This window comes from Narcine bancroftii, chromosome 1 (genome assembly GCF_036971445.1).
Source record: "Narcine bancroftii isolate sNarBan1 chromosome 1, sNarBan1.hap1, whole genome shotgun sequence".
Taxonomy (NCBI): Eukaryota; Metazoa; Chordata; class Chondrichthyes; order Torpediniformes; family Narcinidae; genus Narcine; species Narcine bancroftii.
Window position 1 is genome coordinate 272,859,065 of NC_091469.1, and position 25,480 is coordinate 272,884,544.

General features: G+C 40.5%; 1 protein-coding gene and 1 long non-coding RNA gene across 2 annotated transcripts in view; one reads left to right on the forward strand and one right to left on the reverse strand.

The window, feature by feature from the left end:
• LOC138743689 (acyl-CoA (8-3)-desaturase-like) overlaps window positions 1–19,789 on the forward strand; it is a 49,172-nt gene extending 29,383 nt beyond the window's left edge. Inside the window, exons 10-13 of the mRNA XM_069899285.1 lie at window positions 3,294–3,390; window positions 6,816–6,895; window positions 8,344–8,469; window positions 15,478–19,789. Of these exons, the coding sequence (XP_069755386.1) occupies window positions 3,294–3,390; window positions 6,816–6,895; window positions 8,344–8,469; window positions 15,478–15,529 (355 nt within the window). The 3' untranslated portion in view covers window positions 15,530–19,789. The remainder of the gene's footprint in view (window positions 1–3,293; window positions 3,391–6,815; window positions 6,896–8,343; window positions 8,470–15,477) is intronic.
• LOC138743695 (uncharacterized) overlaps window positions 1–24,666 on the reverse strand; it is a 29,223-nt gene extending 4,557 nt beyond the window's left edge. The window contains exons 1-2 of the long non-coding RNA XR_011345025.1: window positions 24,545–24,666; window positions 440–550 (exon numbers count right to left, since the gene is read on the reverse strand). This is a non-coding gene — a long non-coding RNA (uncharacterized lncRNA). The remainder of the gene's footprint in view (window positions 1–439; window positions 551–24,544) is intronic.
• Window positions 24,667–25,480: the final 814 nt, after the last annotated feature.

Sequence of the window (25,480 nt, forward strand, 5' to 3'; positions counted from 1 at the left end):
TCTGCACAGAGCTGCTGCCGGAATTTAATATTACGGCAGATCGTTTGGACATGCTTATCCTCCCATTCTTTGGCTCGGTCCTGACTGGTGCGAACAATGTCGCTCATCATGGAACAGCGTTGTCGCACAGCTTCTAGCTCCTCCTCTAGTTGCTCTCTCTTATGCTGAGATTCTACTTCTCGCTGAACTGATTCTGCTTCACACTGAACCGAGTGGTATAAGTCTGTGGCCAGCAGCCAAAAACCATCCGTCAGCATCCCCTTTGTAACCGGAAATTTACTTTCTCAAAGGAGAGTCGCAACCCGCTCTCCCAGAGGCACACTTGATGGATCTAACTTCTCATCCCAACTGAGGGGTGGTCCCAGCAAAGACAGGGTATTGGCCAACATGCCGAACCCATCGTCTTTGGAAGTCTATCCCGGAATTAAGAACTGCTCACCTCTTTCTTTCGGCGAAACATTTTGAGACCAATCCTGCTCGCAGCACCAATTGTCTTGGGTAAACTTGTACCTCTCACTTTGTTCGTTTTAGATTGGTCACAGTGTTCGAGCTACCGAAAGAAAATAGACACATACCGAGAGCAGTTCAGTTTATACAAGTCTTTATTACTAAATCTAAAGCTGAGTTCACACTTCAACATGCAAGCCCTTCCCAATTATACTTATCAACGCCTGGACTGGTCCCAACTGCCGAAGCGAGGCAACGACTGCACACTTGTAGTAGGTTGTCAGGGCCCTGGAAGCAGCTTCTCCACCTCCCTCGACCGGGACATTAGCTAGACTCTTGAAGTTCTTCTTCTTGCTGAGATGTTGCCACCTCTTGGAGAGTCTCAATCTTCAAGCAGTGGGACCATGGATTATATTACCCAAAAGTTGTTTACTTCAGATCTTATCTCTTTGAACAAATGATTTAATTATCTTCAAGGTCTCCTGACAGTCTGCGACCAACAAAAGACAACTGCATCTCTGGGCCTCATGGTGGAAGTTGGATAATGTCTACTGATTCATATCCATCCCTGGGTCCCATATAGTGTAAATTTAGATAATTCTGATTCACTGCATCCTGGGCCCCTTGGTGGAATTTAGGTGTGTCTACTAATTCATATGCAACAAGCAGGTTCTCAGCCTTGCAGAAGCAAAGGCTGCAAAAGTAAGAAACATGGTTTAAATCTTCCATTACACATTGCTTGGAATGAAAGGATTTCTGACTATGTTCTTCCTCCTGAGGTTGGGCTGACACATCATTATCATTAATCACATTGTTGGCTGATTGTCTGTAGCATGGATAAAAATACTTATTCCTCGATGAGCCATTACCTGATGTAACTGTGGATTTGTGCAAATAGACTGCAAGTGTGGTTTATTTTTCTCTACATCTGATTTACCATGCAAGTCGGTATGAGGAATAATGAAGCCTTTTTCTTATGCTGTTCACCATTTACTTTCCGTGTCACTCAGTCTTCTGTTTTTATTTTGCCATTTGCTATTAACATTTATTTCTGCCTTGCAGTTTGATTTTTCTCCTCTCTCTCCTTGCGCAGATTGTGTTTAATACCATTGAATAGTTTTATTCTTCCACTCCAGTCAGACTGTCTACATGGCATGTATTTATCACGGCAGCTGATGTAATGTTATAACAGCTGCTTCATCCCGCCACTGACTAAATGCTGACATTTTAAAGTATCTTTTATTCAGCATTTCCTTTACACAAAAGACACGTTCATTAATTTGTACCTTTATTTACTTAGTGCTGCTACAACCATAGACATTTATTTCTGCCTCACTGCATGGTCTCTGCAATTTCTCACACCCTCAAATCCATGAAACAGAACACCAGCTCCCATGGACAGAGCTAGACCTGAACAGGTTGACCAGGTGAACTAGTTCTGACTGCCAGTGTTATGACGTGTGCATTGGAGGGTGGAGACAAGGGTATCCTATTATTCCAAAGACAGGTGGCCACTAGTGGAGCCAGGCATCACATGCTTCACCAGAACCATTGACCAACTGGGATAATAAAAGCAGGTGAGATAGTGACCGGAAGCTCAGTAATAATATCGACAGGTAGGAGAGCAACTCTAGGGAGTAGTTCAGATTTCCAGGGTCTGCAATAATTTTGATCCTGTGAAAAGTAGATGGGACCAAAATGGACTTGGACTGTGATTGTCAAAATTTCAGGTAAATCAATGTTAGGGTAAATCCAGAAAAGACCAATCTGAATATTTTCTTACTCAGAACTGCAAAGGGGGTTGTTTGTCCTAGATAATTACTGGACAGCAGTTCCAATTTCACCATGGCAGCTGGGGCTTGAAATCCCTTGTCCAAAATGTTGCAGATTTTGGATTAGGATTGAATATGATTTGTTTTGTATTAATTGAGGGTAATGTACTGAGACCTGTGCGAATACAGTCATGTGCCGCATTGTGTCTGTTCGGGCAATGTCCGACCACATAAACGTCTGTTCAAAATCCAGATCAGAGAACAGGACGTAGTGGACATAACTCTCATAATTGAATTTGCTCAATTTACTCAGTCACAACCACTGTTTCTCATTACTGCAAAATGCACATACACTGGCAGAACTGCTGCCACAAGACTTAAGAACTCTGGGCATCCAGCAGAAGTGTTGCAGAAAATGAGCCTGAATCCATTCTTCCAGGCACCATGTTCCAGTACAAAATTAATGATGTTCACTGTGGTTGAGCAGGTGAAAATGCACTGCAACGATTATCCTAATACAGGAATACAACAGTACCCTATGTTGCTGTCATTGGAATGGTTTAAGTAGCACCCATGCTACTTCCAATCACCTATCATTAGTATATAATATGGTATTCGCACGGTGTCCAAATTGCATAATGTCCTATTTCACAGAACCTATTGTGGACATTAAGCAACACATGAATGTAATTGTACAAGATTGAGTGACCTTTTGCATGTTTTAAGGGATAGTTTAACAGCCAATTTCTTAAAGCTTCTCCATTCAGTGTGTAAGTATTAGCCTCTAAATAGTAAATAGAAGATTTTGAAATGCCCTGCAGGTCAGGCAACATCAGTGGAGAATTAAAGTAGAAAGGAGAGTTGTGGCTTTAATATGAAATTGAGGTTGAAAAGAATCTAATTGGAAGTTGTTGTCCTCTTCCTTAAACAAATTATTTTAGAGTTTGATACAGAGTGCATTTGAAGGATTCATTGTTTTCACTATAATTCTGGCAAAGTCTTTTCGGAATGTATTAATGCTTGGTTGGAGCACAATTCTCCCCTCCGATGACTCATTCTATGGTTCGTCTACAGGTTTGTGGAAAGTAATTGGTTTGTGTGGGTAACCCAGATGAACCACATTCCCATGGCAATTGATCACGATCAGAAGGAGGAATGGCTAACAATGCAGGTGAGAGATGAATGTCACTGGACACAGATCTAAGCGAGGATTCCTGCCAATTATGATTCCTTTGCATTCCTTCTCGGGGTTCCCCTCAGAATTGAAGGTGACTTGCTTGCACTCTAGTTTTGTGGGTTCTGAAGCTCTTGAGGCCACTGAGAACTGCAGACTTTTTGTTTTTTTTTCTTTGGCTTGGCTTCGCGGACGAAGATTTATGGAGGGGTAATGTCCGCGTCAGCTGCAGGCTCGTTTGTGGCTGACAAGTCCGATGCGGGACAGGCAGACACGGTTGCAGCAGTTGCAAGGGAAGATTGGTTGGTTGGGGTTGGGTGTTGGGTATTTCCTCCTTTGTCTTTTGTCAGTGAGGTGGGCTCTGCGGTCTTCTTCAAAGGAGGTTGCTGCCCGCCGAACTGTGAGGCGCCAAGATGCACGGTTTGAGGCGATATCAGCCCACTGGCGGTGGTCAATGTGGCAGGCACCAAAAGATTTCTTTAGGCAGTCCTTGTACCTCTTCTTTGGTGCACCTCTGTCACGGTGGCCAGTGGAGAGCTCGCTATATAACATGATCTTGGGAAGGCGATGGTCCTCCATTCTGGATGTGACCTACCCAGCGCAGTTGGATCTTCAGCAGCGTGGATTCGATGTTGTTGGCCTCTGCCATCTTGAGTACTTCGATGTTAGGGATGAAGTCGCTCCAATGAATGTTGAGGATGGAGCGGAGACAACGCTGGTGGAAGCGTTCTAGGAGCCGTAGGTGATGCCAGTAGAGGACACATGATTCGGAGCCGAACAGGAGTGTGGGTATGACAACGGCTAATCTTTGTGAGGTTTTTCAGTTGGTTGTTTTTCCAGACTCTTTTGTGTAGTCTTCCAAAGGCGCTATTTGCCTTGGCGAGTCTGTTGTCTATCTCGTTGTCGATCCTTGCATCCGATGAAATGGTGCAGCCGAGATAGGTAAACTGGTTGACCATTTTGAGTTTTGTGTGCCCGATGGAGATGTGGGGGGGGCTGGTAGTCATGGTGGGGAGCTGGCTGATGGAGGACCTCAGTTTTCTTCAGGCTGACTTCCAGGCCAAACACTTTGGCAGTTTCCACAAAACAGGATGTCAAGCGCTGAAGAGCTGGCTCTGAATGGGCAACTAAAGCGGCATCGTCTGCAAAGAGTAGTTCACGGACAAGTTGCTCTTGTGTCTTGGTGTGAGCTTGCAGGCGCCTCAGATTGAAGAGACTGCCATCCGTGCGGTACCGGATGTAAACAGCGTCTTCATTGTTGAGGTCTTTCATGGCTTGTTTCAGCATCATGCTTTTTGTAGAGATTGGGCAAAAGGTCAAGTCGTGTTTATTGTCATCTGATTGCACAAATACAACACAGCTTTCTCTGGTCCTCTGTGCAAAACATGCAGACACACAATCAGATATAACACATACAGATAAATACAAATGCAGGACTGGGATTTCATCTATATAAATAAATATTGTGTAATGAATCTGAGAGTCTCGGATGGTTAGTGTGAGCAGTTCCTTTGTTCGTTCAGCGTTCTCAATGACCATGGAAAGAAGCTATTCCTCAACCTGGTGGCGCTGGCGAAATTGTGAAAAAGAAAAGATGTGTGAAATTCCATGGAATCTATTGTAACTGGGCTGTACATCAGATAATCATTGGAAAATAATATAGCAAAGCACAGGTACTTTGGCTCACTGAGTCCTTCCACCCAATTTACACCAATCCTTCCATAATCCATTTTATTTTCCCCACATTGCCATCAATGACTCTTCTCCAGATTTTATCTCTCACCTACATACTTGGGGCAAATTACAGCCACTAAATAACCTACTAATCCATACATTTTTGGGCTTTGGGAGGCAAGGTGACCACCCAAGAGAAGCCCACACAGTCAAAGGGAGAATGGACAAACACACAAAGACCGCACCAGAGGTCAGGATTGAATTTGGGTCCTGGCGCTTATGTGGCAGCAGCTTTACCAACTGCTGCAATGTACAGTATGTCTTGGGGTACTAAATATCCACCAATGAGTCAACTGTGTTAATATCACATTATCAAAGCTCCAGGGAGGGAAGCCCAAAGGAGAGAAAATAAACACCTAATTGCACTAATTTGCCAGTTTTTGTGTACTGGCCTTAAACAATTTTAGACTTTGGGTTGACTGTAGCTTTGAGTTGTATTTGTGATGGCTCACTGGAGAAATGGAGATTAGGATAAATGTAGAATGTCAACACTGTTTTTGCAGAAGATGTATTATATTTATGCACCCCTTATACTTCTGCATTCTCCTAGACCTGCTGCTCTCAGTTAACAAGTCCTTCTAATGAATGCAACTAAACCAAATGAAAGACCTGTTTGAGACTCGGAACATACCAGTTATGAATTCCATGTAATCAAGAATTTGTTACTGCATTAAAATGAGCTGTTGAGTGCAGAATACCCACTGTACATACACTGTGTTCCAATTTTCTCAGCCTACTTCTACATTTCCTTGGATCCCTACCAATCATTTAAATATGCTTCATATAAAATAGTGCAATTGATTGAAACTTGAGACCTGCTACATCTTCCTTCACTCAGTTGCTTAAACAGATGTATTAAGAGGAAAAAAGGAATTAAAAAAAAAAAATTTCTGAACATTAATGTCTTAATTCAAATGAATTCAAGGAGTGGATCTCAACTTGATAAGATTTTGCTCATTTTCTGTGTTCCCCCCACCCCTTTCACCTGGAGAAAGGCAGTCTCTTCACTTTGGACCTCTTGTCTCAGTGTTAGTCTGATCCTCGGTCAGGCACATTATTTGCAGAAAAAAGGCCTTTTTTTTTTATACAAGAGCTAAATCTTAGATGACTTTCATTTTTATTAGGCAGATTGCCAAGTATCATTGTCATGTTCTCTGGAAACTAGCCTTTGTGAATCTCAAATTTATATTTGATATTGAATATTTGGATCTGATGTATAGGAAGCTAGTTTTCATCCATAGCCCCACAAGCATGGTCAGTCCAATGTTATCACATGGCCAGTGACCTGGGTTCAAATCTGCCACTCCTGTATGGAGTTTGTACGTTCCCTTCGTGGGTTTCCTCTGGTTTCCTCTTGCCCTTCAAAATGTACGGGGTTTGAAGGTTAATTGGAGTATTTGGGCAGCATGGAATCATGGACTAGAAGGGCCAGTTACTGAGCTATGTTTCAAATTTTTAAAAAAAGATCTAATTGCTTGACTCTGAGTATATGGTTCTGTTACTTTCTCTGCAGCATTAGTTTGCACCTCCAAATAAAAGGATAGACTGCAACTCTAGGTGTTGCATCAAGTATTTTGCTGTACTGATTATTTTTCTGGAAGGAAATTGAGATTTTGCTTTATTTAGATTCTACATTGTACTTTGATTCTTGTAAGCATAATCAATTACTTGCTTTTTTTTTCTTTCAGTTGCATGCCACTTGCAATGTCCATCAATCTTTCTTCAATGACTGGTTCACAGGTCACCTCAACTTCCAAATTGAGCATCAGTGAGTATTACCTTTGTTCAAAAGCACCCAAGTGAGTGTGTTCATTTACTGATTGAGGGTGACGTGCAAGTTATGACTCCGATTGGGACAATGTTAGGTTTAGTTTATTTGGAAATGGCTGAGAAGTTCTGGTTGAAGCACATTTTATATATGAATCCAGGTGATAAAATACAGATGCATCAATCAACTCCCTAGGGGCTTGCACTAAAGTGAATTATCATCAGTCAAATAGTGACATTCAAAAACCATGCTTCCCAATTCTGGTGCTGGTTTAAAAAAAATTAAATTTACACATCCATCACAGTAACAGCCCCTTTAGGCCCACGAGCCCATGCTGCCCAATGCACCTATAGCCCCCGTTCGTTTTGGAAGGAAACTGGAGCATGTGGAAGAAACCCATGCAGGCATGGTGAGAATGTACAGACATTCTTATAGACAACACCAGATTCAAATCCCAGTCATTGGTGCTGTAACAGCTCCGCCCTCTTTGCTTTGACCAGGATCATTGGATGGGATAGATGGGAGAGCCTTTGATCAATTAAATACTGTAATTGCCCTCTACTTTCCAAATAATGCACCCCACTCACAAATCCAGGTTCATTTTTGTTAATATAAAATGTGCTCCTTTTATTAGTTTTTGGGATGTAGGCATCATTTATTTCCTCATTCCCTCCCAGCCCATTGCCTTTGGGAATGAGATGGTGAGCTGTTGTCTTTGGACCTGCTGAGGCTTGCAGCTGTATTAAATGAGTGTGTTTGTCTATCTGGTGCCAGAGTAGGTATGATTTTGTGCCACTGGTTTGTGCTTACAAAAAGTTGAGTTGATAACATTTAGTTTATTTCATAGAAGGTAGTTGCAGCCAGTTAATGAAGGAGTGATCCCACTAAATCCAGGAGGGAGGAAATCATTTTTGCATTGCTCATTGAACAGAGAATGGCTGGGGAAAGAAAGCTGATGTTGATCATATTGAATTGTTTTAGCTGCCTCATTTAATACACCATTGTTTTCCCAGTGATCTTAGCAAGCATTAGTGTCTGTACAAGAAAGCTGGATGCAGAAGGAACAACTCATTTTTAATATTTTAATGTTGAACTTACTTGCTTAGGTAATGTGTTTAATACCATTTCTTTATGAATTGAACACAAAGTGACACTGAGGTTGTTGAGCAGCAGAAATGAAATAAATATCAATATGTCACTAAAGCCAAAGTCGTCGAAATTCAACCCTGGAGAGAAGGCAGACAGTGACTTGGAGAAAGGGAAGTGTTTGTGGTGTTTAAAACAGGCAGGAGCTTCATGAAGTAAGCAATGAGATGGTGGAAGAACTCAGGAGTTCCTCTAGCCTCTCATTATTTGCTCAAAGTACCGTCTACAGTTTTTTGTGCTTCAGCTTCACTGAGTTTGCATTTTACCTTGTTGATAATTATTTTCTATGTTTTTCTTTGCAGCCTGTTCCCCACAATGCCTAGGCACAACTACCACAAGGTGGCACCACTGGTAAGGTCCCTCTGCGCCAAACATGACCTGCAATATCAGTCCAAGACTCTATTCACAGCCTTTGCAGACATAGTACAGTAAGTCAATGGAGGGATGTAATAATAACTATACCAACAATTCTAAGCCACTAATACTGTGACTCCTTTGTCCACTCCTCCCTGCCCACCAGGGCACTTACACTGTGACCACAGGAGATGCTTCACTTGCACCGACATCTCTTTCCTTACCACTGTTCAGGGCCATAAATAGTCCTTCCAAGTGATGCAACATTTCACTTGTGAATCTGCAGGGGTCATCTATTGTGTTCAGTGCTCCCTTTGTCGTCTCCTTTACATCAGAGAGACTGGATGCAGACTGGGAGATCACTTTGTTGAGCACCTTGGCTCTATCAACCACAGTAGTGTAGATCTCCCAGTGGCCACTTATTTCAATTCCCATTGCTATTCCCTTGCTGATATGTCTGTCCATGGTCTCATGCACTGCCAGACTTAGACCATCTGCAAATTGGAGGAGCAACACCTTATTTCATGACCGGATGGTATTTTATTTTCTCTTTTTCTAAAAAGGCAATATCAATTTTCATTTTCTTAATATACGCCAAGACTCGCTTACGTTTAATTGGGCTATTTAATCCTCGAACATTAAAAGTAGCAAACCTCAACTTTGACATATCTACTATTATTACTAAATACCAATAATATCTTTATATAAAAACTCAAATCAACGTATATAGGCCCTCCAATAGGAGAAAAAAATCACAAATTAAAAAAAAAGAAAGAAAAAAGAAAATCCCTCCCCCCCAAAAAAACTACCAAAAGGTAGTAATCCCTTCAACAAAAATTGAATGTGAGTCACCCACCAGTGGCTGATGACTTTTAAAGAACTTAGTGCAAATCTCTCCCTCCCCAGACAGTCAGTAACATCAAAATATCATAATAACAAAAGAAAAAATAGAATAAGAAAATTCTTCTTTTCATCCAGAAGATTCCAATCTCGAAGATCCCATTTCAGAAGGAGGTGGACTCTTTCCATTCCCGTTTTCCCCATTTCTGCCATTTCTTCTGTTTCCAGAGCATCCAGATTTTTCTTTAGGAGATAATGGTGGACTACGTCTTTGTCCTCTTATATCTGGCAATGAATCAGCAAAAATCATTGCTTCATAATCAGTCTCAAAAAAACGAAATTTATAGTCTCCGTAAAACACCTTCAATACTGCAGGGTAACGAAAAGTAGACTTATAACCTTCACGCCACAGAACTTCTTTAACTGGATTGAATCGACGTCGACGTTGAATGACCTCTTGACTCAGATCAGGATAAAAAAAGACTCTGCTATTCTGAATCAATAATGGGGTTTGTCGTTGTCTCGCATTTTGTATTGCAAGTCGAAGTATTGCTTCTCTATCCAAATAACTCAAACATTGAATTAGTACTGGTCTCGATGGTTGACCAGCTGAGGGTATTCTTCTTAAAGCTCTATGGGTTCTTTCCAGTGCCAATCCCCCAGAGAAAAATTCTTGTCCTAATATTTGCGGAATCCAGTCTTTAAAAAAAATGAAGAGGATCTTGTCCTTCTATACCTTCTGGCAAACCAACAATTTTCACATTATTCCTTCTGCTTTGATTTTCCAAATAATCTATTTTTCTTTCTAACTCCTTCTCAATTCTATGACTGATTTTTCCACCTTCAACACTTTTTCTGTTTTAGAAGTCACTTGTTGTTTACAGTCCAAAAAAGCAATCTGAAGTTTTTTTAATTCTTCATAAGATGCATCCACACGTGTCTTAACCATATTTAATTCTGAACTTATATCAGCATTCATTTGAACCATTTCATTAATTTGAGATGTCAACAAAGGTTTTATAACCGCTTGAATAACTACATTTAGTTGCATACTGTGAATCGGTAAATCTCAGCTCTGCTCTCTCTGACATAGTGGCAGAACAAGGTAACTGCAGCTCCTGCTGCAACTCAACAGAAGGCATTTTAAAAGTTTTACTCCGGGTCTGGACTCCCAGTGACGGCACCCCGACTTCCTCAGGGGGTCACCGCTGGTCTCCCCCCGCATCTCGTTGTTTTTTCTTCAATTCACGAAGAGAAACGATTTCTTCAGATTGAAATGCTACCTGATGCATCTCCAACAATGGAGTCATCTTCCTGCGTGCTCCCTCCATTGAAATCGAAAAGCTTTCCAAATTGGGGTCCACTTCTTGGGAACACGCACCTTCTTCTGGAGAACGGGTAATTCCAGCGCCATCCTTCATTTGGTGAGCAATAGGTATTTTTTTAGCCCCCACAGGCGATCTTTGGGATTTAGGCAATGAAGAGATTGAGCCTGGGGCTGTATCAAGTTGTCTAGGCCCCAAATCTTCAGCACTTCGAAAATGTAACTTCTTTTGAACTTGAGGTTTAGTCTTTTTTACCATTAGTGGCCATAATAATTCCTTAATACTTTAAACTAAAATTTAAAAAGTTTAAACTTGAAAACAAAGGGTTAAAAAAACAGGTATTTAAAAGTCTGGCCAGAGAGGTCGAGATTGCACGTCTAGACTCTACGCCATCTTGCCACGCCCCCCCGACTGGATGGTATTAATATTGACTTCTCTGGTTTTTCTTTAAACTCCCCGCTCCTCACTTCTTTCCCAGCTCTGTCTCTCCTTTCCCCTTATATCCAATTAACAGCTTTTGTTAGTCTGGATTTCTCCCTCAGCCAGCATTCTGTTTTCTGTTATTTCCTGCTTCGGCTTATTTTGCTTTTTCCTTGTAGAAGGGCTCAGGTTCGAAACTTTGGCAATATATCTTTTTTAATGGATGCTGAGAGATCATTTGAGTTCCTCCAGCATTTCAGTATTTTTTTTACTACAATTACAGCGTCTACAGACTTTCATGTTTCACCTCTTTCCTGCCCATGGTCTATGCATAGATGGGAATTCTCATTGCACCACCCCCATCTCATTTCTTCACCGCATCTTCAAACTGGAACTCCTCGGATTATTAAACATTCGCTTGTCGGACAACACTTCTAATGTGCCGGCAGGTGATGGAGAAAGCCACACTCGGTGGGGGAGATCAGTAGTAATGTAGATGGTCTCTGTAGCATGCAAATACTGTATTTCAATCTCTGTAAGGTGAGGGAAGGTGAGGTCCAAGAGAGGGTGAACAGAGGTGTGGGCGATGTGGACCACTTGAAGGGTGAATCAGCCAGAGTCACAGAGACATAACTGTATCCACATCTCCCACTTCCTTTAGCAACTTGTTCCATAAATGCACCACCCACTGTGAGGGAAAAGTTACTCCTCTGGTCCAATTTTTAAATTGCCACCCCCACCCCACCATGTTAAACCTAAAACATACTGAGGAGCGAAAAGGAATTCCACATTTGTGATATCCTAAAAATAGTTTTAATTTGGGGGAATTTGACCTGAACAATGAGAAGAGTATGCTATTGATTAGAATGGAAAAGATATTGACTCAGTAGGTAGAGGTGGGAAAGAAATTATCTATTGAATGAGGAGCTATTTTAGTTTCAGTTCCAGAGAATGATGTACAATAGGGCTGAAGCCCTCCTGAATTCATTTAACCTCGGTAATTTAATCTAATGATACAAGGGCAAGTGGACCTTGCTGTTACCATGCTAAAAAAAATTATATATTAAAAAAAATTAGCTAGCCCTTGTAATGTGTGAGGCTGAAAGAAATATTGATAGCAAATTTTGACCACTAAGTACAAGAATTGTGGGGGAAATGCATCAACATATATGTGAACTGTGTAGTAATGGTAAGATAGCAAAATCTGTGATCATCCAGATATTTGGCCAGGCAGTTGTCAAGTCTTAAAAAATTAAGTTTTGATTTCATCTATGGGTTTTTTGAAAATTTTATTTTTTATTTGCATCAATACATACATATAATTTTTCATCCTATCACAATACAATGTAATAAAAACAATACAAAATGATAATAATTTTTATTCTTTTTATCCCCATCCCTCAAAAGAAAAAAAAAGAAAAAAAGAGAAAAAGAAAAAAAAACTGAATTTATTTATCAATCGCTATTTGTATATTTCTAACATATTAATCTATCTTGTACTTGTTAATTGGGAGGAGTGGGGTGGATGGACTCTTACTGATGAAATCCATATTTGGTTTCCAAATCATATAAAAATTCTCAGGTTGATTACTTAAATTATAAGTAATCTTTTCCAATGGTGTACAATTTTGAATTTCCATATGCCATCTATCCAACCTTCAAAATTATCTGACTTACATGTACTGCCATACATTTCCATGCCACTGCTATTGCTACACTCAAAAATTTTTGTTGATATTTGTCTAACTTCAATTTACTATCTTTCTTCTTTGGCTTGGCTTCGCGGACGAAGATTTATGGAGGGGTATGTCCACGACTGCTGCAGGCTCGTTGGTGACTGACAAGTCCGATGTGGGACAGGCAGGCACGGTTGCAGCGGTTGCAAGGGAAAATTGGTTGGTTGGGTGTTGGGTTGTTCCTCCTTTGTCTTTTGTCAGTGAGGTGGGCTCTGCGGTCTTCTTCAAAGGAGGTTGCTGCCCGCCGAATTGTGAGGCGCCAAGATGCATGGTTGGAAGCGATATCAGCCCACTGGCGGTGGTCAATGTGGCAGGTACCAAGAGATTTCTTTAAGCAGTCCTTGTACCTCTTCTTTGGTGCACCTCTGTCTCGGTGGCCAGTGGAGAGGTCGCCATAGAACACAATCTTGGGAAGGCGATGGTCCTCCATTCTGGAGATGTGACCCACCCAGCACAGTTGGGTCTTCAGCAGCATGATTCGCCAGCTCGAGTACTTCGATGTTGGTGATGAAGTCATTCCAATGGATGTTGAGGATGGAGCGGAGACAGCGCTGATGGAAGCGTTCTAGGAGCTGTAGGTGATGCCGATAGAGGACCCATGAATCGGAGCTGAACAGGAGCGTGGGTATGACAATGGCTCTGTACACGCTGATCTTTGTGTGTATCTTCAGGTGGTTGTTTTTCCAGACTCTTTTGTGTAGTCTTCCAAAGGTGCTATTTGCCTTGGCGAGTTCTGTTGTCTATCTCTTTGTTGATCCTTGCATCAGATAAAATGGTGCAGCCGAGGTAGGTAAACTGGTTGACCGTTTTGAGTTCAGTGTGCCCGATGGAGATGTGGGTGGGCTGGTGGTCATGGTGGGGAGCTGGCTGATGGAGGACCTCAATTTTCTTCAGGCTGACTTCCAGGCCAAACATTTTGGCAGTTTCTGCAAAACAGGACGTCATGTGCTGGAGAGGTGGCTCTGAATGGGCATCTAAAGCGGCATCGTCTGCAAAGAGTAGTTCACGGACAAGTTGTTCTTGTGTCTTGGTGTGAGCTTGCAGGCGCCTCAGATTGAAGAGACTGCCATCCGTGCGGTACCGGATGTAAACAGCGTCTTCATTGTTGAGGTCTTTATTGGCTTGTTTCAGCATCATGCTGAAGAAGATAGTAAAGAGGGTTGGTGCGAGGACGCAGCCTTGCTTCACGCCTTTGTCAATGGAGAAAGGTTCGGAGAGCTTATTGCTGTATCTGACCCGACCTTGTTGGTTTTCGTGCAGTTGGATAACTATGTTGAGGAACTTGGGGGGGCATCCGAGGCACTCTAGTATTTGTATTTACTATCAGTGTCATATAAATCACCAAGCAAAATATTCTGGGATCTTTTGCTAACTGTATTTTCATAATTTGTCCCAATAATATATTTAAGTCTTTCCAAAATTTTTCACAGACCAAACTTCATGTAATATCTGAAACATTTGTCAGAATAATTTGAATTAAGTCCATGTAATTTATGAGTGTAGTGTAATTAGTGTAAAAAAAAATAAAAATTAATATTGTACCATTTGATAACTAACATTAATCGTATTGGTTACACTCTCCTGGCACAGGCTCGAGGGTTCTTAATGAGGAAACGTTTGGGAAATACTTTTATTTCTTGGAGACAATTTGTTTCAATGAAAGCTCTGATTATGATCAGTATTTTAAAGAAGTCATAACCCACCCTGAATCAGCCAGGATCCCAGCTCCTAGATTAGGAGGTCTAACAACTCCAAATTACTGTTTAGTACTCGTGTTGAAAAATGTAGCAGTGGACATTGAGCAAGAACAAGAATTAACCTGGTGATTATGCCACCTGTAGTCAAATACAGTCGCTGTTCACTGTCTGAGTTCTCGCATGTCAAAATAGCCACTGAAAGTTGCCTCATCTTGTGTACCTGTGATGGTAAACACTTTCATTACAGAAATGGGAAAAATGGAAGAAAAAAATAATTTCCCAGACACTTATAACTCCCCAACCCCTGGCCAAAAGAGTGCAAACTTGGCTAATGGCAAGCTAGTGATGCTTAAGCTTGGGGTTGACTTGCTCTCCAATATACCAGGATACAGGACATTACCAGAAGTTCCACTCTCTTTGATTACACAAGTTTGGAGCACAAGCAAACAATTCATTGCCAATGCATATCCTTTTCATAGGCCTAAATATCTCTCACACATCCCTCTATTGTTTTCTTGTGGTAATACAGGTACACGATCCTTTATCCGGAACCCTTGGAGGACAGTGTGTTCTGAATTTTGGATTTTTCCAGATTTCGGAAAGCCCACCAAAATTGTGTTGCCCCCACCCCCACCCCCTTCTAGTCGCCTGGCTGCCTCCCCCAACCGCCAGTCCCTCGGCCGCCTGGCTGTCTCGCCAACCAGCGGTCCCCACTTGCTGGGTTTTGGAGCTTTTCGGATTTTAGATGTCCGGATAAAGGATTGTGTACCTGTACAACTTCTATCCCTCTGGTTTTCAACCATTCATTGACTCACACAGCACAGAACAGATTCTTCAGTCCAAGTTGGCATCCTGGGTTAGTTTCATTTGGTCAATACACTATACTTCTAAACCATTCTGATCCATATTTGTCCAAATGCCTTTTGAACATTATAACTGTACCCACTTCTATAGTTTTGGCAGTGCTCTTGAGAAGTCTGTATTCAAGATGAGCAAAGTAATTTGCTGTCTGCTGATTTCTCAGAGAGGCTTTGGGGATTTGAGCTGTTTGTGTTCTTTTGCAGCTCCTTGAAGGAATCTGGTGAGCTCTGGTTGGATGCATACCTGCAGAAGTAAAAACACCTTCCATCTGGAAAATAGGAAGGAGGCAAGTTCCTGAAACCCCTGCCAACATTTGTAAACACCTTGCCAAGTGGCACAGAATAACTCTTTGTTTGTTGTTTCACATTGTTTAATCATGGGATACAAATTTGGTTAAAGAAATTCAACTAATGCTGTTAGGAAGCAAATAGCAATTCTTTCTAAACAAATGCTGTTTATGAACCAGTTTTGCACTACTGCAGATGAATGGTGTCTTCTATGTTCATTTCAACCCAATTGTCAGTACCAGTTACAATGTGGCTAGAAAGTAAACAGTAAAGCTCCCTTCATTTAACTTCATTAATGTGTACCATGACAGCAGTGCCTCCTGAATCTCTGTGTCCCACAAGCCTCAATGACTATTCAACAGTGCAAATAGTGGATTAAAATTTGCATTTCATGCAAAACAGCACCAGTGAGCGACTTTTCATCCCAGCCTTCCTCTGAGAATTTGAAGCTGAGTCACAGAGGTTTGCAAAATATTTAAACTTGTTACATTTTAACAATGATTCATGGTATTGCTGCTAGATGGACACATTATTGTCTCTTTTATTGGTGGTGTCCTGTTTAGTTTAAATTGGTTAATGCTGCACCAGCTGTGCATAAAACTTTATATGGTAGAAATCCAAAAGTCTGGTTGCCAGAAATCCAGGCCACCTGAGAATCACTGTTCCCTCTATGCTGTGCGTATGTGCACACCTGTTTTGCAACCAGCACACAAAGGAAATTAATGGGCACACAAAAGGTTAGTTGCCTAAAATAATGTAGTAATTAATAATTCTACTTACTGAAAATAATCTCTTAGCTAACTGTTAGTCAGATAAACAAGTAGATAGTCATACTTGTGTTACATTAAAACATGCCAATACAGTTTTATTAGCCATGAGAGATGGGCTGTGCCAAAATGATCTTGAGACAATTTCAAGTTTTCATTTGCACAAGCATTCAGTGCACACATACTTTTTTTCACAAGAACAAGAAATTGCACCATATAAGATTTTTGCGCACACTGGCTATTAAAAATTGGAGGGAACATTGCCAAGTATCCGGACTTTTCAAAAACTTTCAAATTTTTAAAAATTTAGTGGCCTTTTGTATGCGTGTGTAAGCACCATAGAGGCACAGTGGCAACAAGTGACCATGTGGCTGCTACTTTAAAACATGCAATCAAACTGTAACAACACTATAATTTGTTGCACAAATGGCTTTTGTTAGAATGACCAGAAGGTATGTCAATTTCTTCCTTAAATTTGAATTCTAAAAATATTGTCTGAGAATCAGGAAAATCCAAAATTCTGGACCGACCCAATGCCCAAGCAGTCTGGATTTTCGGACTCCTACTGTAAAACAAAACGTATGGGGTTGCAGGTTAATTTGGATGTAATTGAGCAGCACAGGTTTAAATGGCTGGAATCTGATAAACTAGCAAAATAATTTTTAAATGTTTCTTTTCTACAGCTTGTGGGTAATTGTTTTGCTGTGTGAACGAATGCCAGTTACAATAGACTTATCTCTCAAATGAATAAAATTACTCAAAGTATGTGAACACCAATATGCCCAGGCCGTAAAGTACTGTAAATGTTGCAAATCTGAAAAAAAATTCTATAAATTCTGAGCAGGTAAGGCAGCATCTGTGGTAAAAATTAAACTGTCAGAATGAACATTTTCACTGATCTGTGAAACGACCCTCCCTTGAATCATTAACTGTTTCTCACAATGAATACTGAGAAGGCTGTTGAGTAGAGACATAGAAACAGGCCCCTCAGCCCACTGTTTCCATGCAGACATTTTAGCCCATCTGCACTGATCTGATTTGCCTCATTGGGTTTGTATAATACAATGCCTTGCCTATTTAAGTGCCTGTCTGAATGTTTCTTAAGCATAATGACTGTATCTCCTCATCTCTTCGGTTTTATGATTGTATCTGATTTCAGCACATCTGACTGCGTTCCAATATTATCAATCACTCTTGCTGTAAAAATATAACTTTCCCTTCATCCCCGTTTAAACCTTGCTCTCACCTTAAATCTACGCTCTCTTGCTTGTGATACCCTTACAAGTAAATTGTAGTTACAAATAAATTGAGAAGTTTGTATTTAAAAATTTTTAAAGTTGGTTGTGAAAATACTGTGGGATCAATGAGAGCTTGGGAAATCTAACCAGGTGGGCTGAAAGTGGTCATGTTAAGTTTCTAGAGCAGTATTTTTGGTGGACAAGATGATGGACGGAGAAAGAAGCTAATCAGTTGTGTTGTTATTTATCTTGTTTCTTAAAATTGTTAATTTAGAAAATAAAACCGATGCTGGAAATCGAGAAAAAATGCTGGGAAAAAAAAGTCTGTAGGTTAGGCAGCATATCTGTCCAAAGAGAAATGATTGATGTTTCAGATCAGAGGCCCTGCATCGCAACTGGAAAACTGAGCAAATAACTGACTTTAAGATGCAGAAAAGTTGGGGAATGGGTGGCTAGGATGAAGGGAGCTTCTGTGATGTGTTGAGACAGGGTGACCGTGATGTTGATGGAGCTGAATAGTTTATCTGGTGATAAATCTGAAATACATGAAGCACTTCCAGTACTTGGGGAGCCACTTCTTGACAAAGACAGGCTTCACACCTTTGTGCACCAGTGCAGCCTTTTGATTATTTGAAAAGAAGGCTATTTGAGGATTAAAAACCCTTGGACATTCCCAAACTGTTCTTGATGTAGGGTTAGCTGACTACTGATTAATTATTTCTAGTATAGGTAGCTGGTTGGAGAATCACAGGAGTGTTCATGAGTTGTGCAGGAATGGGATTGATCAAAGAGCTGACAGACTGAATGAACCTTTCTGAAATGTACACTTAAAAAAAAACATAGTCGTATGCAGTTTTGCACGTTTAGAGACTAGTTTTGAATTTGGTTTAGAGGTGCTGCCTTACAGTGCCACAGACCTACCTGTGACTGCTTGGGTTTTGCCCAGTGGCTCTGATTTTTCTCCCACACACCAAAGATGTGCAAGTTAGCTGGTTGATGGAAATTGTTCCCAGTATGCACATGAATAGTAGAATTTGTGGGGAGTTGATGGGAAAGTGGGGAAAATTTTTTAAAATGGGATTATTGTAGGATTATTTTCTTGCTATATTACTCTATGACTCTAGGTTTATCAGACAATTAATTGGGAGGTCACGAAACAGTTGAATTTTTTTGTGCTTCAATACAACATTCACAACATTATTGTAAAATTAAACTCCTCTCTCAAACCTCAACATTAACCTGGTGAGCTGATGGTTCTTATTTGCAGGAGCACAGGACACTGAGTTGACTGATCATTGTACCTTTCACACATTAGAAAGCATCAGGTCTGAATGTAAAATGATTTCCCTTGTCCAATCTGTGTTTATTTTTAAAACTGAATTTGGAATTGGAAGTTTACTTCAGGTGACTGTGATGGTTTCAGTGCCTTCAGTTGGAGCTGGCCCAATGACCATTTTACATCACATCGGTTCACCCTGACTGAATTCACCAGCTACCCTGAGGTTGAGCGTGGAGGTGAAGAAATGCGCGGGGGTGGGGGGGGGGAGAGAAACTGTGGGTAACTCCAAAGAAAACCAAAACAAACATTGGCTGAAAGTGCTCTACAAATTAAAAAAAAATCACAAAACAATGACCAAGATCATCTTGCTAAATGCAGCAATCCACATGGCATCTGATGAAAAGTTAACCTATTTACAAACACTTTTTTTAATAACCTAGCTCTATGGGTACTAATTAACATGATAAATTTGGAATTGTGATGTGTGCATTACTGTTTCAGGAGATATTTTAAAACTTTAGCAGTGTGGGATGGGATTGATGTGGGGTGATTATTAAAATGAAGTATCATTCAGCTCCAGGTTGTGTGTAGTCACTTATCAGATTATGCTCCGCCTGATAATAAATGTTGATGGCTGTTAATGAAATCTGAAGAGCAATATAAACAACCCGGGCTTGTTAACTTATTATTTGGAAGGTGATGTTCATCACCCAGAGATTGTCTTGGCTACTCAGGAACAACCTGGGACATTCTGGACTGCTGCTCAGTAAAATGGTTAATGTTGAATTTAATCACAGAACCATTTGTTAATTCATGCTACTAACATTCATGATAAGTATAAACCTGGTCACATAGCTGATGATAATCAACTATCAACAACTTTAAATCACACAAAAAAAAGTGCCATTGTCCCCAAGGAATGTTAATAAAGCTTTTGATGACAATCTGTTTGTTTGATGTGCTCTTAATGCTATGTCCAAGCAATTGGATATCAGTATCCTTAATAGATTGCTAATAATAGGTATATTTGGTCATTTGACCAGAAGATGCGAGCTTCGATTCACTAGTCAGGGCTGTATTTATGGACAGAAATTTACCTGCGTGATTTTAAAATGCCCAGATAAAATTATAGCTTGGATTATGCACAGAAACCAGGCATTTGCCCATTTAACCTCATACAAATAGCCTGTCCTATCCACAGGCCGGAGATTCTGACATCTCCACTGCTAACCCTGGTCCCAGCCGGCCACACACTGGAGACCCTGACGCTTCTGTCAATGCAGGTACTTACCACCCCCATTCCAGCATCCATGTCTACTCACACCAGTTCTCATGGCAACAGCCTTTGCAAGGCTGACATCTTGGATACCTCCACTGCTAGATCCCACTGGCTCATTACTGGCCCCCCCCCCCCCCATCACCACACCTTACCCTGAGCTATCCCCGCACACTTCTCCCTACTCACACCCCATCCAGTCCTTTGACTCTCCCTTAGCCCTCATCCTCCCATCACTCCCACAACTCTGACACCCCCCCTAGCCTCCACCACCCCCACCCTCCACTTCTCTGACTTCCCCAGCCCTCCACTTTGGCCTCCCATCCCAAACAGTCCTGACACCTTCCAACCCACTGACACCCATTCAGACCTCTGCCTGCTCTTTACTATCCCATTCAACCTTTCCCTCTGAGAACGAACACACTGTCTTCTTCTGTTGTCTCCACACCCACTTCTTCCACCATGATTCTCTACTTCCCCACCGAGGACCCCTACTCCACCCTGTCTTTCTCCTCTTGGACGCCTTATCCTAGCCATCTGTCTGCACTGAATTTTTATATTTCCAACTGCCATTGAGTCATCAACAGTTGCAACTTCATTCCCCTCAACCTTATTCTAATCTCACCCCTTCTCAATGCTCTACCCTTTCTCCATACTAATCCTAACCTCACTATTAAACCCACAAAGGTGGGACTGTTGTAGTCTGGCCTAATAACTGCTACATCAGTCTTCGACACTTCTTATTTACCCCTTTTTAAGGACCCCACTGAAGATCAACCCACCATCTCTAACCTTCTCACTTCTGGTCATCTCTCTTCCATTGCCTGCAACTTTACTGTTTTCCAACTCCACACTATCCAGGCTACCTATAACCCAAGATCCACAAAGCCAATTGTCCTGGTAGACCCATTGTTTCTCCATGCTCCTGCACAACCAAACTAGAGTCGAGCTAAGATACCATTTTTGTCCCTTGGTCTAGTCCTCCTGTACCTACATACTCAATACTTTGCATGCCTCCATCACTGAAATAAATTCCAATTCCCTGAACTCATCTGCCTCATTTTCACTATGGATATCCAATCTCTATACACTTCCACACCCAATATTGAAGGTCTCAAAATCTTTTGTTTCTTTCTCAATACACGCTAAACCAGTCCCCCTCCACCTGAAACAACTTGTCATCCCCCTCAATAACTTCTCCTTTGACTTGATCCACTTTCTCCAAATCATAGTGGTAGCCATGGGTTCTTGCATAGAACCCAACTATGGCTCCCTTTTGAGTATGTGAAACAATCCATGCTACAAGGCTACACGAGCAAGGCTCTTCAACTCTTCCTTTGTTACATTGATGACTTCATTGGCATTCCCATTGCACCCATGATGAGTTTGTCAACTTTATCCACTTTTGCCTTTAACTTTCACACTGACCTCACTTCACTTGGTCTATTTTTGGCAACACTCTCCCCTTTTTTTTTAAAATTTTTTATTTTTCACACCATAAATCACATTAGCCATGATATACACTTTTTCTTTTTCACACATATACAGTGACTTTTTCTCCCCCCCTCCCTCCTCCAAGCCACCCACCCACCCCCCCCCCCCCATCCATTTTAGGTATACAATCTAGGTTGCATTAAACCAGTCAGATAATGTTGTCATTCAACAAAAATACACCAGAAATTCTACTGAGTCCATTCTTTTCTTTCCTTCTCCTTCCATCAACTTAGGTAATGTTTGTCCCCGGTAGGTTTTCGCTATTGTATTTAATGTAAGGCTCCCATACTTGTTCGAATATTTCAATATTATTTCTTAAACTATATGTTATTTTTTCTAATGGAATACATTTATTCAATTCTATATACCATTGTTGTATTTTCAAATTATCTTCCAATTTCCAGGTTGACATAATACATTTTTTTACTACGGCTAGGGCTATCTTAACAAATCTTTTTTGTGCATCCTCCAAATCAATTCCAAATTCTTTGTTTTTTGTTACTTAGGAGAAAGATCTCTGGATTCTTTGGTATATTGTTTTCTGTTATTTTATTTAATATCTGATTGAGATCATCCCAAAATTTTTCTACTCTCTCACATGTCCAGATTGCATGAATTGTTGTTCCCCTTTCTTTTTTACATCGAAAACATCTATCAGATACTGTTGGGTCCCATTTATTTAACTTTTGCGGTGTAATGTATAGTCTGTGTAACCAATTATATTGTATCATACGTAGCCTCGTATTTATTGTATTTCTCATCGTTCCAGAACATAATTTCTCCCATGTTTCCTTTTTTATCTTTATATTTAAATCTTGTTCCCATTTTTGTTTAGTTTTACCATTTGTTTCCTCATTCTCCTTTTCTTGCAGTTTAATATACATATTTGTTATAAATCTTTTGATTAACATTGTATCTGTAATCACATATTCAAGGTTACTTCCCTCTGGTAAACTCAAATTGCTTCCTAATTTATCTTTCAAGTAGGATCTCAGTTGGTAATATGCCAGCGCTGTATCTCCAGTTATATTGTACTTATCTCTCATTTGTTCAAAGGATAAGAATCTACTTCCTGAAAAACAATTTTCTATTCTTTTAATCCCTTTTTTTTCCCATTATCTAAAGGAAAGGTTATCTATTGTAAAAGGGAGTAGCTTATTTTGCGTCAATATTAGTTTTGGTAATTGATAATTTGTTTTATTTCTTTCTACATGAATCTTCTTCCAAATATTGAGGAGATGATGTAATACTGGAGAAGTTCTATGTTGTACCAATTTTTCGTCCCATTTATATAATATGTGTTCAGGTATCTTTTCCCCTATTTTATCTAATTCTAATCTCGTCCAGTCTGGTTTTTCCCTTGTTTGATAAAAATCTGATAGGTATCTTAATTATGCGGCTCTATAATAATTTTTGAAGTTTGGCAATTGTAAGCCTCCTTGTTTATACCATTCTGTTAATTTATCTAGTGCTATCCTCGGTTTCCCCCCTCTCCATAAAAATTTCCTTATTATTTTCTTTAACTCTTTGAAGAATTTTTCAGTCAGTTGTATTGGCAATGCCTGAAATAAGTATAATATCCTTGGAAAAATGTTCATTTTAATACAGTTTATCCTTCCTATCAGTGTTAGTGGTAGATCTTTCCAATGCTCTAAATCGTCCTGTAATTTTTTCATTAGTGGATTGTAATTGAGTTTATATAATTGGCCTAGATTTTTGTTTATTTGTACACCTAGGTATCTTATTGCCTGCATTTGCCATCTGAATGGAGATTCCTTCTTAAATTTTGAGAAATCCGCATTATTCATAGGCATTGCTTCACTTTTATTTACGTTTATCTTGTAACCCGACACTTCTCCATATTCCTTCAATTTCTTATATAATTCTTTTATTGATAGTTCTGGTTCTGTTAAGTACTCTCCCCTTTCTTGATCTCTGTCTCCATCTCAGGCGACTGACAAACTCAACAACTCCCACAATTACCTTGACTACACTCTTCTCACCATGTTCCCTGTGAGGATTCTATTCCTCTCTCAATTCTTCCACCTCTGTTTCATCTGCTCCAAGGATGAGGTCTTCCAGATCATCTGGTAAATTGGAGGAGCAACACCTAATATTCTATCTGGCCACTGTCCAAATGGATGGTATTAATATAAATTTCTTTGGTTCCTGTTAGGCCTCTCTTCCCCATCCCTATTTCCTTTCTGACACCCATCCCCTACTCCTATCACTTTTCAGCCTTTTTCTCTTGTACCCAGCAATCGGGACTGGGGTTCGAATCCCAAACTATCTGCAAGGAGTTTGCATGTTCTCTGTGTCTGCATGGGTTTTCCTGGGGGCTCTGATTTCCTCCCACCATTCAAAAAGTACCAGGGGTGTAGATAAATTGGGTGGTATGGACTCGTAGGCTGAAATGGGCTGTTACCATGCTGTATCTCTAATTTTTAAAAAAAAATTAAAATTAAATGACCACGTACAATCCTGAGATTCTTTTTCTTTAGGGCACTGCCACTTAATGGTAGTGCAAAAAAAACCTCATAAACAAAGAAATGTAAAAAAAAAACCTGTGCAAAACAGAGAAAAGAAAATCAATAAAGTGAGAGTCCTTAAATGGGTCCAATTGAGTTTGCTGTTGAGTCTGATGGAGGGGGAGCTACTGTTACTGAACCTGGTGGTGTGAGTCTTGTGGGTCCTTCAATATACCTCTTTTGATGCTAGCAGTGAGAACCGAGCGTGTGCTGGGTGGTATGGATCCTTGATGATTTCTTCTACTCTCTGACAGCTGCACTCCCGTACATGTCCTCGACGGTGGGAAGGGTTTTGCCAGTGATGCAGTGGTCAGCACACTTTCCACCTCACATCTGCCTATTGTACCAGTGTTTGAAAATAAATTAATTCAGTTCATTCCTGTGGAGGGTTTTTACAGTACCTTTCAGTGCATCCCTTGGTGAACTGTGGTTTGTTTTTTCCCAGTTTCTGAGGATGAGTTTTTTTTTGGTTTTTCAGGGCAACAGAAACAAATGAGTCAGGGATTCATGTGGCAGACTGCAAGCCCCTGGAAAAAACATGGTGATTGAGATTAAGATGCAGCAGAGACCCAGGGTGCTGCAGTTTAAAAGCACCTACTGTGTACCATGACTTGCAATTGGGTAAGAACAGGTTGTGCACTGGGTCAATGTGGGCAACAGTCACGAGGGAAATGCAACAGCTTCAAATATATGGATTTGGGGTACCTTTTGCTTCTCTACACATTTAGGCTTTTTAAGCATTATATGCTACTTCATCAAAATTTTAATACAAGTTTTGGAAGATTTACTAATACTTTGTTATTTTATTGTCTTTCTTTCATGTGGGGGGGGGGGGGGATTATGACATTGCACATTCTACTCACAATTCCAGATCACTTCTCAAATTAAAGAACAAGAGTGGAACCCATCAATCCACAATTTCTGTGGATCACAGCCACACAGCTTTTTTCTGGTCGAAGTCCACCATTCATCCTTGTTCAGTCTTGTCTGTCTTTCAGCTTATCTCTGCCCATCTAATTTTACATTTTCCATCATAGAATCACAGAAAATAGATGCCGAAGGCCATTCAGCCCTTTGAGCCTGCACTTCCATTTATGCTTCAAGTTTTTGCTTTTACATGCATCCTACCCAAGTTAATCCCTTTATGATTTTTTTTTCAGCTCACTTTCAATTATATTAGATGGCAGCTTACTTTCTCTCCATTGCACCAGTGATTTCCTTTCCAGTGCTTAATTTTCATTTCATCATGAACGTAGGACCAAGATTGAGTATTTCTCTACAATGGATTTTCCATTTATAATTGGCTAGCTGCTGCCACCCATTGTTTGCCTCGACGC